At 44.5% G+C, this 17,536-nt stretch overlaps 1 protein-coding gene across 7 annotated transcripts in view; it reads left to right on the top strand.

Annotated features, from left to right (window-relative positions):
- Positions 1–11,842, top strand: part of ABHD6 (abhydrolase domain containing 6, acylglycerol lipase) — a 53,575-nt gene extending 41,733 nt beyond the window's left edge. For all 7 annotated transcript variants that reach the window (XM_083489410.1, XM_083489411.1, XM_083489408.1 and 4 more), the window contains exons 7-9: positions 6,188–6,242; positions 7,773–7,873; positions 10,343–11,842. In XM_083489410.1, coding sequence (XP_083345536.1) covers positions 6,188–6,242; positions 7,773–7,873; positions 10,343–10,519 — 333 coding nt within the window. In that variant the 3' untranslated portion in view covers positions 10,520–11,842. The remainder of the gene's footprint in view (positions 1–6,187; positions 6,243–7,772; positions 7,874–10,342) is intronic.
- Positions 11,843–17,536: the final 5,694 nt, after the last annotated feature.

Consider the following 17,536-nt stretch of genomic DNA (forward strand, 5'->3'; position numbering starts at 1 on the left):
CTTTGCTTGGACAATACTTTAGTTCAATTAAACCTTGTTTTACACTTTGGCATACATTTTGATAACGGATATCCAAGTGTTTTGTGTGTGCCTTGAATTGACCTGATTTAGCTAGTTTAATACAAGGTTGATTGTCTTCCCACACTCTGATAGGTAGGGAACATTCTCCAAACAATTCTTGTACCAGTTGCTTATAAAATTCCAGTTCTCTACATACATCTGATAATGCATTGAACTCAGATTCAGTTGAACTTAAAGCTATAAGTGATTGTTTTCTTGATCTCCAACCAATTAGTGCATTTCCAAATTTTATCGCCATTCCTGACACTGATTTTCTATCTGGTCCAGCATCAGCCCAACTGCTGTCAGCCCAACATTCAAGTTGTGTGCTGCCCTCTGCTGATAGTTTTAAGCGAAACCTTTTGGTAGTTTGGAGATACCTTAAAACTCTTTTTACTCCTTGCCAAGCATGCATTGATGGTTTTTCAGCTTGTCTACACAGCATGTTGACAGCATATGTTATATCGGGCCGAGTCCACTGTGCAATGTGGAGTAGACTGCCTATCGCTGACTGGTAAACCCCGGGATTACAGAACTCTGTCTGTTGCTCAGTTTGAGCATCCTTTGTGTAACTTAATTCCATTGGGGTTTTAACACCAGCACAGTTGTCCATTTTAAACCTTTCCAGCAACTGCTGGATCTTAGCTTCTTGGCTGAGCCAATAGTTCCCATCTTCATCTTGCTGAATTTTAACTCCTAGATAAACAGATACATTGCCTAGTGATTTTATCTGAAACTTTTCTCCAAGCTTTGTGGCAAATTGTTGTGCAAGTTTATCGTCCTTTCCACTGTATAATAAATCGTCAACAAATATCAAGACTGCTTCTTGTTCACATCCCGAGCCTTTTAGATAAAGACACGCATCTGCTGCGCTCTTTCTGAACCCCATGCTCTCTAGAGCATCGTTTAAGCAGGAATTCCAATTACGGGCGGACTGTTTCAACCCATAAATGGATTTGTGTAGGCGCCAGACCTGGTTTGGCTTGTCTCCTTCAAAACCTGGTGGTGGCGTCATATAGACTTCCTCCTGTAAGTCTGCATTTAAATAAGCCACATTGACATCAAAATGAAACAGCTTATTTCCCTTCTTAGCTGAAGAGGCTAAAAGCATTCTTAATGACTCCGGTCTTGAAGTAGGGGCATAAATTTGAGAATAGTGAACTCCTTTGCGCTGTGAAAACCCTTTTGCAACTAGTCGGGCTTTATATTGCAACTCCTCAGTAGTTGTGGGCTTTAAACGATATACCCATCGACAACCTACAGCTTGTTGCCCTTTTGGAAGCTCTGTACTTGTAAACACACCGAGAGACTTCATTGAAGCCATCTCTTTTTCCATTGCTTCCTGCCACTTTGCGGCTTCTGAGCTTGGAAGCTGTTGTACCTCTACATAGCTATCTGGCTCACACTGTGCCATATTTAAGTATACACTTGTCACCTTAAACCGCTCTGGCGGCTTGCCCTTTGTGGCACGTTTTGACCTGCGCAATTGCTCCTCTTGTGCCCCCTCTGACCGTTGGCTGTCAGAATCTGTCTCAGACTTTATGTCTAGACGTGCCTCTAGGGATAAAGACCTCCGTTTAGATACCTCCCTTGGGCTTGGTGTTGCAGGCGACCTGCTTCGCTTTTGCTGTCTGCTAGGCCTACTGACTGGCGATGTTGGAACACTCTTAGATTCTGGCTTTTCTACCTTAGGAGAAGAACCTTGTGCCTGGTCAGAATCTGCATCTGAACCATGTGCACCGTCCCCTTCTGGCTCATCACCCTCTGGACTTTCTTTCTCAGCATAAATGCCTAAATCATCTCTCAAAATGTCAGGATTAGCATGTAAGTGAGTCCATCCGGATTGCTCACAAAATTCAGCGCTCCTACTGAGGACCACTCTTGTAGTATCCCCATCTGGGTTCACGAACCTCCAAGATTTGGCATGTGGTTCGTACCCACAAAAGATGAGTTTCCTAGCCCTTGGACTTCCCTTTTTCCTTAACGCTTTTGGGATAAGTACATAGGCTTGAGATCCAAACACCCGAAAGTAATTAACTTTGGGCTTCTTCCCATATAAAGCAAAATATGGCGTAGTATCAATTACCGAATTATATACTCGGTTCAGAACATGAGTAGCCGTCTGCCAGGCTTCCGCCCAGTAACTTTGAGGAAGTTTAGCATCAAACAACATAGAGTTTGCCAACTCTTGCAGAACCCTGTTTTTACGTTCGGCCACGCCTCCTTCTTGGGGGGAATAAGGTGTAGACAGACGATGCTTAATTCCCTTTTTCTTAAAGAAATTCTGCAACACAGACCCGGTAAATTCTGACCCTCTGTCTGTCTGAAAAGCAAGAACTCTAGTACCGAATTCAAGTTCTACTGCATGAACCCAATTTTTTAACTGTTTCTGCAGTATCTGCTTTTGTTTTGAGAGGAAAAAACCATGTAACCTTTGTTTTGTCATCTGAGAGACACAGTGCATACCTCGAACCCCCCATGCTAGCAACAGGCATTGGGCCACATAGGTCCATATGCACAAGTTGGAATACTTTGTCAGATTTCCTATTTGAACTGGGATAGCTGCATCTATGAACCTTCGCCCTTTTGCATGCAGTACAATCCAAATACTTAGTACATTTGTTCAATTTGCACCCTTCTGATAATTCAGGTTGTCTTTTAACATACTGAAAATTAATATGTCCCAAACGGCGATGCCATAAATGAACACAAGAATTATGGGTAGGCGAGTTCACACAACCAGCATGAACCTGTTCAACTTCATCTGGACTTGTCTCAAAATAATATAACCCATTTCTGCATTTCACCTGCAAAAGAGACACGTTATTCTTTGAAATAGTGCAAACCCCATTTTCAAACACAGTTTTAAACCCATTTCTATCAAGTTCTGACACAGACAAAATACACCCCTTCATTCCCTTTAGCACGTAGGCATCAATTTCTGTTTGCAAACACTTCAAAAACACTGTGCCTACGGTCTCTAAGGAACGTTTAGTTGAATCTGCCATTGTCACAACTTTAAGGGTTTGCAAATGTCTGCAATTCTGCAAACGGACACTAGATGGCGCCACCAGGTGATGAGATGCACCACTGTCAATCAACCAGCGTAGATTGCTGCCTTGGCCACGCCCTTGCATCAACACCATTGCTGAAGCCATGTGCTGTGTGCTGTGGGAGTAGCCACGACCTCCTCCTCTTCTTCGACGTCCCCTGGAACTCCTTGTCTGGTAACTAGGGGTAACGGCCTTGGTGCTGTCTTGACCAGGTTCACGTGTACAACTCCTGATTAAATGGGAAGAGGAACCACAGCGAAAACAGTGTCTAGCTGCAAAAGCATTTACTGTGTTCTCAAACTCAGCATCCCCACTCTTAGGCACAGCATAACTCCCCTTTGAAGACAAACCTCTTTCTCTTTGCCTTTTATCCTGTTCATCAGCAAGTCGAGAAGAAATGTATTCAAGGGTTAATTCAGATGAAGGCATAGCTTCCAAAGTTAAAGCTAGAGTCTCATAGCTTTTATCAAGAGAAGACAACAAAATGTATGACTGCTGCTCCATAGAGAAAGGAATGCCCAGCTGTCTTAGTTGATTAAAGGCAGACACCATTTTGGCAATATGTTCTTTCACACACGCTCCCGGTTGGAGACGTAAATCAAACAAACATCTTGTAGCATGGATCTTGGCCCCCGCAGTGTTTCTGGAATTTAGCCGCTGCAGAACCGTCCAGACCTCATGCGTGTTCTTTAACTCAGAAACATAAGGCATTTGCTCTGGTCCCACTGCCAAAACTAGTAGACCTTGGGCTTTCCTGTCACGTTTCTGTGAAGCTGCCGCTGCTGCTTTGTCTTCTGCAGACGCGTCTGCAGCTGCCTGTAAAGGCGGTGCTTCAGTACAACTCCACAACTCTTTTGCTTGCAACCAAACCCTTACTCTAGCCTTCCAATCTTGCCAATTTTTCCCATTGAGTCGCATAAATGGGACAGTAAAACTTTCCTGGGACTCTGCCATCCTCCCTGGGGCTTAGGAACGATACTCACAGACCTGTAGACCGTCTCCCAGCTGCTGAGGTGGCTCCTCGAGGAATAAGACGTCTTCCAGCGAGTACAAACTGCGCAGTGCCTCTTTAAAACTTTTCCTAGGCACGTTGCAGGACTCAAGCTGCTTTGAAGGCTTTCGTTGTCGGCAACCGCTTCTGTCTTCGCTCCAGTCCTTTCATAAATCACTCTGAACTGCACTCCTTATCTCCTTCTTGACGTACAAACATCCATAACCTGTCCCATTAAACTTTAATTAGTTTAATGCTTGTCAAATGTCCAGTGCGCTTCCGATGCCACAATGTCCCATTACAGCAGAGCATTTCGCACAGCGGCTCAAGAAGGGCTGGAGAGTCAGCATCTTTTCAATAAAGGAATCTTGGAGCAAGCGGTTTGGAACTCAAATAAAAGGTTTGTTTACACAAAACAAAAAACCCTGGTGAAGAATCACACATTTCAGCAAACACGCTCCAAAAGAAAGGAAGGGGGAAGGGAGGGGCAAACACACAAGTGAGTTGACTATTTATACAAACTCACATTCCTGGAAGCCTAACGACCTCCAGCTGCTCAGTGACTAGAGCGTCTTGATTAGAGCTTCTTAACCCTTTAATACCAACAAATCAGTACCTCAGTCACAAATAAACTGTACAAATTGTAACACTTGGAAATTAACACACTCTTGTACACCTCGTGTTTAGCTTTCCGGTTTCTGAGCTTCAGATATAATTCCTTATCTCAAAATCCATGAGGTCTAGCGGATTTTGAAAGCCATGGATTTGAACCTAACCCATGGTGTACTGATAAATTTGGAAGTGTAGGACCTCATCACAACAGCCTCCAAGGAGAGTCCAGGTTATCTAACACACACTCACGCAACATAGCAAGGGACAGCCCTACTTTTAGCACAATGGCCAATATAACAGGATTAGCACAACTGCAGCCCTATACGCAGCCTCCTGGGAGTGTTCTCTGCTGAACTCAGAGCCACTTGCTTCAGATTGTGTTTTAAATTTTCATCTGGTTGGTATTGCTTTCCTTCTCCACAGCATCAATTCTTCCCCACCTTTCTCAAGCTCTGTGCTGAATGTTCCTTAGTAGCCATGTGGGTGTTTGTACAGAGAGCAGATAGATACCAAGGTGCTATATGCAAGATATGATTTTTAAAATTGGGAAGAACAAGTGAAATGGATGTGGTGTGTGTGTGTGTGTGTGTGTGTGTGTGTGTGTGTGTGCGTGCAGCCTGTTCTGAAGAACCAAGCTTTCCCTGACAGGGAAACCTGATTTCCCTTGAAGTCTGAGCTGCGTGGGTTTACACAGGGCAAGCAAAGTGCAAAACAATTGCTTTAAAAATTGTGCAGAGCTGTGATTCATCCTCCCCTCGGCGATCTTTCCAAAGCAGGATTCTAACTTTCTCTATGTGGAAGATGTGCCTCCTTTCCCCTTACAGCTTGGATGAGGAACCTGAGGCCCTTCACCTTCCCCCCTCCCTAGCCAGCGTGCCTAGTGGTTGGGGACAATAGGAGTTGTAGTCCAGCAACTTCTGGAAGGCCTCAGGTTCCCCTGCCGTGCCCTACAGATTTGTAATCTTTCGTTTGAGTGCGTTCCATGCTGGCTCTCTTCCTTCTAGCAGCCCCAAAGCTTGTTTGCCCAGGTTCCCTGCCTCTACTTGCTGCTGTGCGTCTCCAAGCGGGTTTACTCCTCGGCTGCTTTGTGCAATGCTCAAGTGTTCAAGAGTCCTAATTGCCAGGTGGATTTTGTGGTGTGCCCAGAAAACCGCTCCTACTGGGAAAGAGAGAGGGAGCAGATGGACACGGTGTGCTTGCCCTGTTACGTAACATGGGGACGTAATAAGAGCCCTGCTTGTTCAGGCCAGGGGCCTGTCTGTTCCAGCATCATGCTGTCTCACAGTGCCCAACCAGATGCATGTGGGAAGCCTGCCAGCAGGACCTGAGCCCAGCAACACTCTCCCCACCTGGTGTGGAGAAGCACGATGCCTCTGACAGTGGAGGCAGAGTATAGCCATAGTGGCTAGAAGCCCCTGAGAGCCTTGCCCTCCACAAACCATTCTTCTAAGACGCCATTATGTGTTTGTAGATCCTGCAGGGCCTCGTCGATGTCCGCATCCCGCACAATGACTTCTACCGCAAATGTAAGTGCATCATGTCATTTCTCTAGCTTGGGATTGGAATTGGTGCTGGTCGCTTCTGTTATCTGAAGGTGCAGGCTACACCGTGGGTCAAAGGCTTGCCTGCTCCCCCCACTCCCCATGGTGTGATTTGGTTTTAAGGCCCATGGGACGGCAGCTTGGCCCAGTATTGAAGCAGCACACCTGTTAAAAATGTCTTTAAGGAAATGAAACAGTGGGGATCGCTGAGGCTTTGTGTATGCCACCATAGGAACGAAAGGAGAACTCCTCTGCTTCAGACCAAAGGTGCACCCGGTCTTATTTTATTTATTTTATTTTATTATTTTATTGTTGCCAACAGCAACCAGCCACATACCCTTGGGAAGTTTACAGGCCAGAAACTAACCTCATGGTCATACACAGAGATGGAGAGGACCTCTGGCCCTCCAGAATCAGTGGGACTACAGCTGCATTCACACGTGGGGTTTAGTGCATTAGTTCAACTGTTTGTAAGGCTAGCGCTTCGGCCCCACTTTCTAACATTCTTCCCACAGTGTGTACGCCTGTTCCACTGCTTCACCACCACCATGTTGCAGTGAACGTCATTGACACATGTAATTTCTCTATGCTGTCCTCCTCCCTCTAAGTTCTGCCATTCTTTTAGGCTATACCTTTTGGGCCTGACTTTCCGTGCTGAAATAACAAGGCACGTTCATGTCAGGCCCAAAACAAACAAGCCCCAAAGCATGGACAGGGAGCACCGTGCATGCCGCCTCACGACTTGTCACGTGAGCCACTGGAGTGTGTTCCTGTGGAAAAGGCGGGAAGGTTGTCATGCAGAACTCCCGCAATTTTCTGGGTTGCGGGGCCTGCAAACTGATTTATTTTTTCTGGGGCTGATGGGGATTGTGGTGCAACAACACCTGGGAGACCACAAGTTCCCCATTCCTGCCATGCTAGACACTTTCCCCTGGAATCGAGTATGATCAACAGCCTCCTGGATCTTGAGGTTCTGTTTGACTGTTGTGTCTCACAGCAGAGGTTTGGAACTGCAGGCACATAGCTTAGGGGTGGAGAACCTGTGGTCCTCCAGATAAAATTAGACTCCAAACCCTATCAATCGCAGCCAGCATGGTCAGTGGTCAGGGATGATGGGAGTTGTAGTCCAGCAACTTCTGCAGGGGCACAGATTCCCACCTATGGCCTAAACTATATGGGGAAGTATTGGGAAGAACAGGACGTGGGGATGCAGATTTTGATGTCAGCCACACATCAAGTGACTTTGAAGAAAGGGAACTTCCTCCAAAGGCTTTTGTGCACATCCCTCTCTGGCCAGGAAGGTTTTCCTTTTGTTATTTATGCTGTGGGAAATCTTTTTCTTCTTTCTGCGGTTTCATTGACCCAAACTGCATGATGGTTTTCTTCGGGCGGGGAGATAGGAGTAAAAGGTTAAAAAAACCCAGCTCGTTAAAATTTGAGTTGTCTGCAATGAAGCTGAGCTAGACTGATTTTTTTCCCCTCTCTCCTCCTCCTCCTTTTTCCTCTTCTGGAAAGTGTTTTTTGAGATTGCAGATGAGAAGTCCGTCAACTCGCTTTATGAAAACATGAGCAAGATCAAAGCTGCAACGCAGATCATCTGGGGAAAGCAAGATCAGGTGCCTCAGCCAATTTGTTTCTGCTTCCTTCTCCTCTTCTCTCCTTAGTGCAACATATAAAGATAAATTAGAACAGCAGAGTAACCAATAGGGAGAGCAGGCAGATAATGACGGCAACTTAAAAATTAGCAAACGTGCTCTGTGGTGTAAGACCAAACCCCACCTCATCAGATTAGGAAAGCTGCATTTGCATTTGTCTTCTACCGCTCATTTTCCTGCTATGTAATGTGTGAGAACGAAAGATCCCTGCCTGCTCAAGTGGACTTTTGTCTTGATTAAATGTAGTGGGAGATGAGGGGATGATATTGGATGAGATAATTGCACATAGAGGCAGAGGAGAATTTTGTTGGTCCACATTTTTAAAGAGACGGACTTGCCTTGTGCAGATTAGAACACCATTATTCTTTGGATTTCCCCCTTCTAAAAAAACTTAATGAAATGTGTAAAAATAAAAATGCATTTTGGGGTGAAATACATTTAGAAATGCATACGCTGAAGTAAAATATGTATTTAAACAGTAAAATACATATTTAAATACAAGTTTTATAAAGTTAAAAATAACAGTCATGGGACAGAACTTGCTTTTTAATGAATGCACGCATTCAAACTGCAATTGTTCCTCTAACAGAGCTACAATTCCCAGCACCATTAACTGACTATAGTTCCCAGGATTCTTTGGGTTGTATGTTTGTGTGCTATAAAAATGTGGAGCATACACAGACTCAAGGTGCAAATCGACTGATCTGCCCATTCCTTCTCCATTGGACACGCCAAACTCTTACATGTGCTCAAAGATTTCCCCATTCATTTCGGCAGAGGCAGCAGACCCGTGCACATATTCCTGTGCATACAAATTTGCTGGCCCCATTGAATTGAATGGGAATGTTGTGCTCCAACACTTGTACAGAATGGTTGGTTGAGGGATGAGTGAGGGTTGTATGATTTTTTTTAAAAAAAAGGTTGTGCCGAATACCAGTTCACCCCGAGTTCCAAATGTGTTTTGAGAAAAGGTACCATTAGCACGAGATCTGTAAGTTAGCGAGAGAGAGACGTTGCCATGACAACTAAAAAGGGGAACTGTTCTACGATTTGCTGGCACAGTTAAGAAGAAAGCTGAAAAATGTTAACTACGGGAAGCAAATGAGGGGAATGTGAAGAAATTATCAGTGAGTAGGAGGAGGAAATGATTGTGTATGGAGGAGCGCCGGTGGGGGGGGGGAATGGGGACGGAGGGCAAAGCTGAATATACGCAAGGCTGATTTGGATGAGCAGGTACAGGAATTGGTTTGGGGGCTAAGGATATGTGGTGTTCAGAAAGCCTCCAACAATCGTATCCTATTTCCTGCTGGTAGTTGATCTCTTTCTCTTCTCCCCCAGCATTCGTGTCCCTAGTTGCTGAGCAACTGCAGCAATGCTGGAGCTGGTACAAATCAGCCCTGCAAGCTGAGATATTTTTGGTCCACAAGAGTTGACCATGATGAGCTGCTTCAAATGTCAAGAAGTTCCAGCACTGACAGCCATTCTCATGGGACCGATAGGCAGTTTTAACATTTGTCCACGACGCTCTGTGTGTTTGTTCGTGGGGAAACGGTAGCTCACTGTGGTTTCTGTGTATGCTCATGTGCTTATGCCACACACACAGAATGAAATAGCGTGATTGTTGAATGGGGCAGTCCTTAGCTACAGATCTGCAGGCAAGGAGGAAATGTGTGGGGAACTGAGGGCAGGGCAGAGGTCTTGGGAGATAGGGGTGGAGCAGGAGACAGATCTGTGTGAGATTTCTTACTGCATGAAGTCTTCCTGTGCTTTGGCACCATAGAAATGAACTGTCATCAGGAAAAAACGAATGTGGGTTGATGCAAATCTGGGGGATACACCAATACAGTGTTTGGTTATATATTAAATTCAGGTTTAGTGCTCAGCTGCCGGGAGTGTGAGTGTGTGTCTTCTTTGTTTTTGCATCCCCATTATCGTTGGTTACCTCCTCCAGTTTGGTTGAGTGTTGCTCGGCTAATGTTTTCATATGGGCCAAACTAACCACGGCACAACTGGATCAGTTAGCAGTTGTGTGAATGCAAGAGTGAATGGTAAGAGTGTGGGGGCCCTGATCAGAACCTGGGATGCAGCTTTGACACCTCCTCTGCAATCCAAATAAAGATCACATACACCCCCCCAAAAAACCCCCACATGCCCTTGCTATTTGTGTTGGGCGTTCCATTAGAGCCAACTTTGTTTAAAAGTCAGCCTTAATTAAAACAAAACGCGCCATCCTTAAGAGGCACATTATATCACAATGCTAGCCTTTATTGAATGCTTCTTCTGACAGTTTTTCTGATCCAGGCCAAGGAAATGAGCAAAAGGTTGCCCTCTGCTTCCCCTTTGGCATGTTTCCACGGTCTTTGACAAGCATGTCATCCACATGAGTGACACCAGTTCCTCTTTTGTTGACTCCTTTTTCTCCTCGTCTAGGTCCTAGATGTTTCAGGAGCAGACATCCTAGCAAAATCGATTCCTGGATGTCAGGTACACATTCTGGAAAACTGTGGACACTCGGTAGTCGTGGAACGGCCCAGGAAGACGGCAAAGCTCCTCCTGGAGTTTTTAGCTACGGTACAGAATATGGATCACAATAAGAAGCTGGCTTGAACCGCCCACTGTCAAGTTGAACCCTTAAGCTAGATGTTTCAGTTATGATGAAATACTGCTGATTTGATCAATTCTCAGGGGTCTCATACAGAACTTGGTGACTGTGCCAAAATCCCTGAAGAAACCAGATTAATTGATATATTTAATTTGTAGGACCGTCAGTGAGGTGGCTCATGGGATACTGAGTCCAATAAAGTCCAATAAAGTTTACATTATCCAGATATTTTGGGTGTAGTAAAAGAGCCATCAGATTTATGACTCCTAATTTTTTCGTTCAGGCACTTTCCGTCTATTTTTTGATAACGTTTCCCACTCCTTTCTATCCAACTTGGGCTAGATAACATGCATGCTAGCTAGACAGAGTCGGGAGAGCCTCTGACCTATCTTACCTTGCCAGAAATGTACCCATTTCTTAGACTGTCTTTGGTAATTTTTCATTGAATTGTAAATCTAGTAACATGAGAAGAAGCTGGAAGAAGGACAGATCTTTCAGATTCTTTCTGACTTTAGTGAATTTCTTTGCGAAGTTCCTGAATTATCCGGAAAGTATGTACCCTGCATATCCATTGGCCTTTACCTTTAGCATACATGTAATATAATTATTTATATATTAACTAGACTATGACCTCAGTTCAGAAAAATCTATATCACAGAATGTACTGGCCACTCCTAGTTTTATACAGCTGTGTTATGTGATCTAGCATAATATCTGGCTAATTGGAATGTAGATGCCAATGACATTCATCTTGAAACATAGGAAAAATCAGTAAGGAGCAAAACTTCATAGACTGAGAGCGAAGGGATGTTCCTGCCTCTTAGTATATATGGCCTTGCATGATAAACAATTGTTACAAATGATTCTTAGGATCCAGGTGGTTGCTAAAGTGCTGTTTATGTCGCTCATCAATTTATGATTTCAGCAGAGAAGGAAGGCAATGCATAAAATTTTAAGGGCACGGAAGTTTTGGAGAATCTGCAACTCTGCAATGTTTACACCGATTTATTATGGATGAGTTTTTGTATCCCTCAAGAGCTCCGTTTCTTATGTATGTACTGCCTTAATAGTCAGTAATGCTGAAATAATTGGTACAATCTGATTTGAATCAGGAAAGGTTTTTTTATGGTTGTAGTATTCAAACAATTTTGGGGTAACTGGTTTTGGGATTCAGACTCAAGGGAGACATTCACTGACTATGTACTAAACAAACACACACACAGAGCTTAGGTCTACTGAAATCAACAGGACTGTTCCTGATTCAAGCGGTTAGCATATTCCCTGTGAAAAGTGATCTTTCTGTGCAGTTAATAAACCAAGCGGAGCCATTTCCGGAGCCATTTTTTTCCATCTAGATGGGACTTTCTCCAAGCAATAATGCTGTATGTAGATAGATGCACAAGTGATCCAATTCAGGATAAAGTTGGGATGAGCTGTTTTCTCAGCTCTTTTCTTAATTGTTTGTTCTGCTGAGTTATTTTGATGTAAATAATTGAGTTTCTTAATGAATTCTGTGAATTCTGTGAATGGTAATGTCTTGGCTGGGAGGGGAGGGGGGAATGTCTACATGTAAAAATAAAATCTAATTAGGGTACTCTAAAGTGAATTATTTATCAGATGCATTTTCAAGTTTATTGGACCAGAGCTTAGAAAATATGATCAGCCTTCCTTCTTCTAGGTATTTGTACTCATTTGCAGTTCCAGCTCTTTAGCGGAGTGAAATTTCTGAACCAGGTTTGTTTCATCTTCTTATTTGTGATGCTCCTTTTTTAAAAACCCAAACCAAACCAAAACAAAAAACCCACACACATTAATGAGGTTTCTGAAAACCTCCCATACCAAGAAACACACAGCAAACATCATTGTCGAGTCTACAGTAGCTATAATTTACGTTGGGTACTTAGGCAATAGTGTAGTGGTTGGGAACCTGTGGCTTCCCAACAGTCGTTGGACTCCAGTTCCCATCAACCCCAATTGGCATGGCCAACAGCCAGGGATGATGGGAGTTGCAGTTCTGCATCATCTGGAAGGCCATAGTTTCCTCATCCCTGCTTGTAGCCTATTGTACGCTTACTCCAGAGTATCCCTAATAAGTCAGTGGATCCATTCCAAAGTATGCTGATTACATATTGCAACTTCAGAACAATTTTGTAGGCACACTTTGGTTCTCAGCATTCCTTCTGCTTTTCTGTGGGGCTACTGAGTTCATGGGACCATAATGTGGTTGTATGGCTACTCCATTTCTTCCCCAGATGTAAGTGCTAAAGGTATGGTTTCTTCTAATTTGTAAGTATTTGTGTATTCTAAACTTGCATTTATGACTGCCGTAGTACCTTTTGAAACGTGATACATAGCATCCCTGTGTTTGAGCCATTGCTGGTCTATCACTTGCACAGGTGGGGGAAGGAAACTTTCCACCTTTTTATTCGAGGGGATCGGGAAAAATGTGTGCTTTTATCCAGTAATTGCTTGATCAACATTGCTGCAACTGATGGAAATAAAAACAAAGGGTGGTATCCAACTAAGACATACTTAGAGCAGACTTGCTGGAATTAATGGACATGACTAACCTAAGTACATGGATTTCAGTCAATCTGCTCTGAGTAGGACATGGTCATCTACCACTCAAAGAGACTGGCATCTTAATGCCTACAAAAACCAGAGGAGTTAGAATTTTATTTTATTTTGGTACGGCTTTCAGAAGTCAGTGTCATGTCGGCAAAAGGACTTACTGTATTTTTCGCTCTATAAGACACACCGGACCATAAGACGCACCCAGTTTTTGGAGGAGGAAAACAAGAAAAAATAATATGCTGAATCTCAGAAGCCAGAACAGCAAGAGGGATCGCTGCGCAGTGAAAGCAGCAATCCCTCTTGATGTTCTGGCTTCTGGGATAGCTGTGCAACCTCTATTCACTCCATAAGACGCACAAACATTTCCCCTTACTTTTTGGGAAGGAAAAAGTGAGTCTTATAGAGCAAAAAAATACGGTAATTAAAATGTAAACTGAAAGAAAACTCTAGTTCTCTTTTAAATGTTTTCATAATACTGGGACCTTATTCAGTTTGCAGTCCACCCCCTCCAAACTAAATATCCACACGCTAGAGATAGTCTTGATATGCTATAATGCTTGTTTTTATGCTTGGATTTAAAAGAGAATGTGAGTGCATGTGTGAATGGACAGCAAGTGCAAAGACGGGGAGAAACAGAGGAAGGAGTCTCCAGAGACTGGCACTGCACCCCTACAGGGATGTAAGCCTTGGCAAAGGCCCATTGATGCCAGCCTCTGGAAACAGTTCTGAGTAAATGGCACCCTGTTTGTAGGCAAATGGATCATCTACATCCAAACCTGTTTAATTCTATTCCCTTCTTGGGCCATTCAGGTAAAGAAATGTGGAGGCACTTCCAGACTGCCTCTTATTTGGGGGTGGGATTCCATTGCATTCAAGCAAATTAAAGGTGATGTGGAGGTCATGTGCAACAAACTGATTTCCCTCCAAAGATCAGGCTTTTGCAATAAGGAAAGTGACAGGTGAAATGTACTCGGAATCGAGAGTGAATTTCATGCTCTTTATTCAGCTCACAGTGGTGAGGAGGAATGGAAGTTCCCCCAGAATGTCTGCTTTATATACATTATTTACACAATGGGCCCCACGTGATTGGGTAATTCCGGGATTCACCTGTAGGCCAATCAGGTTGCGGATTCACTTCCACCTGGAGCTGGATTGGGTGGCTCCTGTGGACCAGTCAGACTGCTGCATTCTGAACTCTGTTGTTCTAGGACCAATCAGACTGCTGCCTTTTGGAACCTATTCAACTCAGTACATAACAACAGGGAAATGCATTGGAGCACACAGGATAGCATTTCCTTTGAAGCAACGTTGTCAAACCTCCCCACAAGCAAATCGTAGCAAATGCTCATTAAATAAGAAACATTGTCTAGCTTTCCACAAGCAAATCCAGATGGATGTTCAATGCAAGCGCCACTGGACTATGTTTAGTTAAAAAGCAAGGTCCAAATACTCACAAAAAAGTTATTGACGCTCAGGAATAACGCATAACCTTCATGGAAGAATCTCTCTTGTGAAATGGTAGCACTTCAGTACTGTGGCAAAACAGGATATTTGGGTTTAATGCACCCCAGGGGGGAAAAGTGACCGAGAATAATTCTTACTCTGGGTGTGTCCCTGTTGCAGAACTTGCTGTAAGTCTTGTATGAGAGAGAAATGAGCATATTGCTTTACTGAGATCAGTAAACAGAGGAACCGGCAACATCTCTCTCCCCACCATTGTCTGGTTTTAAATCCCCGTGGCTGTGGCGCTTATATTAGTGATCCTTATGGGGATGCTGAGCTAAATTTTGCATCAAATAGCATAACGTGTTCAGCCTATTAGAGCAGGGATGGAAATTCTGTCTGTGTCTGTTAGTGGCTTTTTGCTCCATACGAGTCCTCTCTTGTAATTAAAGTGATTACAATAGATTTAATCCTTAACTGTTGTTATTCATATATGCACTGCTAAGTGCTTAATGAGAAGCTGTCCAGTTCACCAGTGACAATGAAGGGGCTTAGATTTTTTTCAGGCTGGAGCATGTAACTGTTTAAAGGCCTGCCTCATACAATTTAGTTAAGCATGACATCACCTTCACCTCTGTTTCACCTTTCTTGCTGTTCCAAGACTGGGCTTTATTACAGCCCTCTTGCAACTTGCAGTGTGTGTGTGTGTGTGTGTGTGTGTGAGAGAGAGAGAGAGAGAGAGAGAGAGAGATTTGCTTTCTCCTGTTTTCCAAAGTGGCTGCACTTCTCTAGAGCTAACCATCCTCATATGACATTTCAGTTTGTAGAGGGACAGAAAGGTTTTAGCAGTGCATTGTTTTGAAAGCCCGAGTTAGGAAAAACCCTTGGAGGGCAGCCTTCTTCTGCCTTTGCCTTCATGATAAATTCATCATGTCTGTCCCACAACAGAAGCAGAGTTTTCTGCTCTCCTTTTAAGACGCAAGGCGCCGGGAGAACCACCCTGCATACATAAAGAACCGGTTTTTTATTTTTAAATCAATGTCATAATAAAAGTTCTTTTTTATTTGGGCGTTGTGCCATTCAGTGATGTGCAATTCATGCTCCTGCACGTTCTCTCTGGACCTCCAGCAGAACGCTGCAAGTAACTTCCTGGCTTGGGAGTTAGCAGCAAACGATCTAAACCAATATTATGGACATTAGTGAACTGTGACTCTTATATCCAGGGGCTCAGGTAGTTCTGCTAAGCTCAAGTCCTTTAAAGTGTGGTTGTTGGGTTAGAATGCATGATCCCATTTGCATGCTCTTAGTTGAATTTTAGATTCCCATAACGGGAACAGAGGAACACGGGTGGCGCTGTGGGTTAAACCACAGAGCCTAGGACTTGCCGATCAGAAGGTTGGCGGTTTGAATCCCCGCGACGGGGTGAGCTCCCGTTGCTCGGTCCCTGCTCCTACCAACCTAGCAGTTCGAAAGCACGTCCCGCTCTGGCGGGAAGCTAAACGGCATTTCCGTGCTCTGCTTTGGTTCGCCAGAAGTGGCTTAGTCATGCTGGTCACATGACCCGGAAACTGTACGCCGGCTCCCTCGGCCAGTAAAGCGAGATGAGCACCGCCACCCCAGAGTCGTTTGCGACTGGACCTAATGGTCAGGGATCCCTTTACCTTTACCTTTAATGGGAACAGAGCAGGCTAACAGCCAGCCAGGTGTGATATTCTAGTCATACTAGTTCTTTTTTGGTTGCTACCTTTTTAATGCCTACGCTGAGCAGTCGCCCAAGGCTCTGTCTGTGCTGTCACTGCCTACGCATCAGATGTGGCCGTGCCAAAGCTTTAAGTTCCTGCTGAAACAGCTGCCGTCTGGAGAATTGCCCATGCTCCTCCAAACCCTGCTTGTGTCTGACAGTGCAGGTAGAGCTCATCTCTTGCAGGAAGTTGCCACCATCTGCCCCTGCTTTAAAGAGCTGTCGCATGCATGTCGTTTGGATACTTTGCGCTGCCTGCAGAGAATGTCTACCTGCATTTTGTTGCAGGGGTGTAGGTATCACCCCAACACCTGTGCAGTTCTGTAATTTAGGAAGCAGTTCCATTTCCCCCATAACCTGCCCCCCTTCTCCCCATAAGCAGCTTAGCAGCTGCTAATATGCATTCTCTTGTGGGGCATACAATGTTCTTTCTCCTTCCCTCCAATTAAGAGAGACCAAGAAAGATCTGAATAATGGACACACATACCCCCCTCTCTCACACAGCTTCAAAAAATGTGTGTATGCCAAACAAAGCTTGACACCACAACATTTTAATAATAATAATTTTCTTTTTGTGTGTGGAACTGGGGGGCTGGATGTCATTGACTGGTTGGGGTGCAGGGGGATGATGATGATGATGGTAATAATTTATGACTTATACCCTGCCTATCTGGCCAGGCCCCCCCAAACACTCTGGGCAGCTTCCAACAGAACATTAAAAACACAAGAAAACATCAAACATTAAAAACTTCCCTAAACAAGGCTGCCTTCAGATGTCTTCTAAAAATCAGATAGTTGTTTATTTCCTTGACATCTGATGGGAGGGTGTTCCATGGGGGAGGCACCACTACCGAGAAGGCCCTCTGCCTGGTTCCCTGTAACCTCACTTCTCTCAATGAGGGAACTGCCAGAAGGCCCTCAGAGCTGGACCTCAGTGTCCGTGTTGAACAATGGGGGTGGAGACGCTCCTTCAGGTATACTGGGCCAAGGCTGTTTGGTGATGGGAGGAACTAGCTGGGGAACCCTCAAAGGAAGAAGGCTTGGAGCCCAAGGATTGGTGGTGGGACAATGATGAGTGGTCAGAGGGAGAAGACAGTGTCAGAAGCTGAAGAGGCAATAGGGCTGAGTGAGCTGGGGGAGTCTGTGGCAGGGAGAAGTCCAGAATCAGAGGCAGAAGCTGAAGCAAGGGGGGAAGGAGGCCAGAGGCAGAGATAAGTCCTCCTGGTGAAGAGGCACAGGTGTCTCTCCCTCCTGCTGTGACAAG

The sequence above is a fragment of the Podarcis liolepis genome, assembly GCF_965112155.1.
Source record: "Podarcis liolepis genome assembly, chromosome: 2".
NCBI lineage: Eukaryota > Metazoa > Chordata > Lepidosauria > Squamata > Lacertidae > Podarcis > Podarcis liolepis.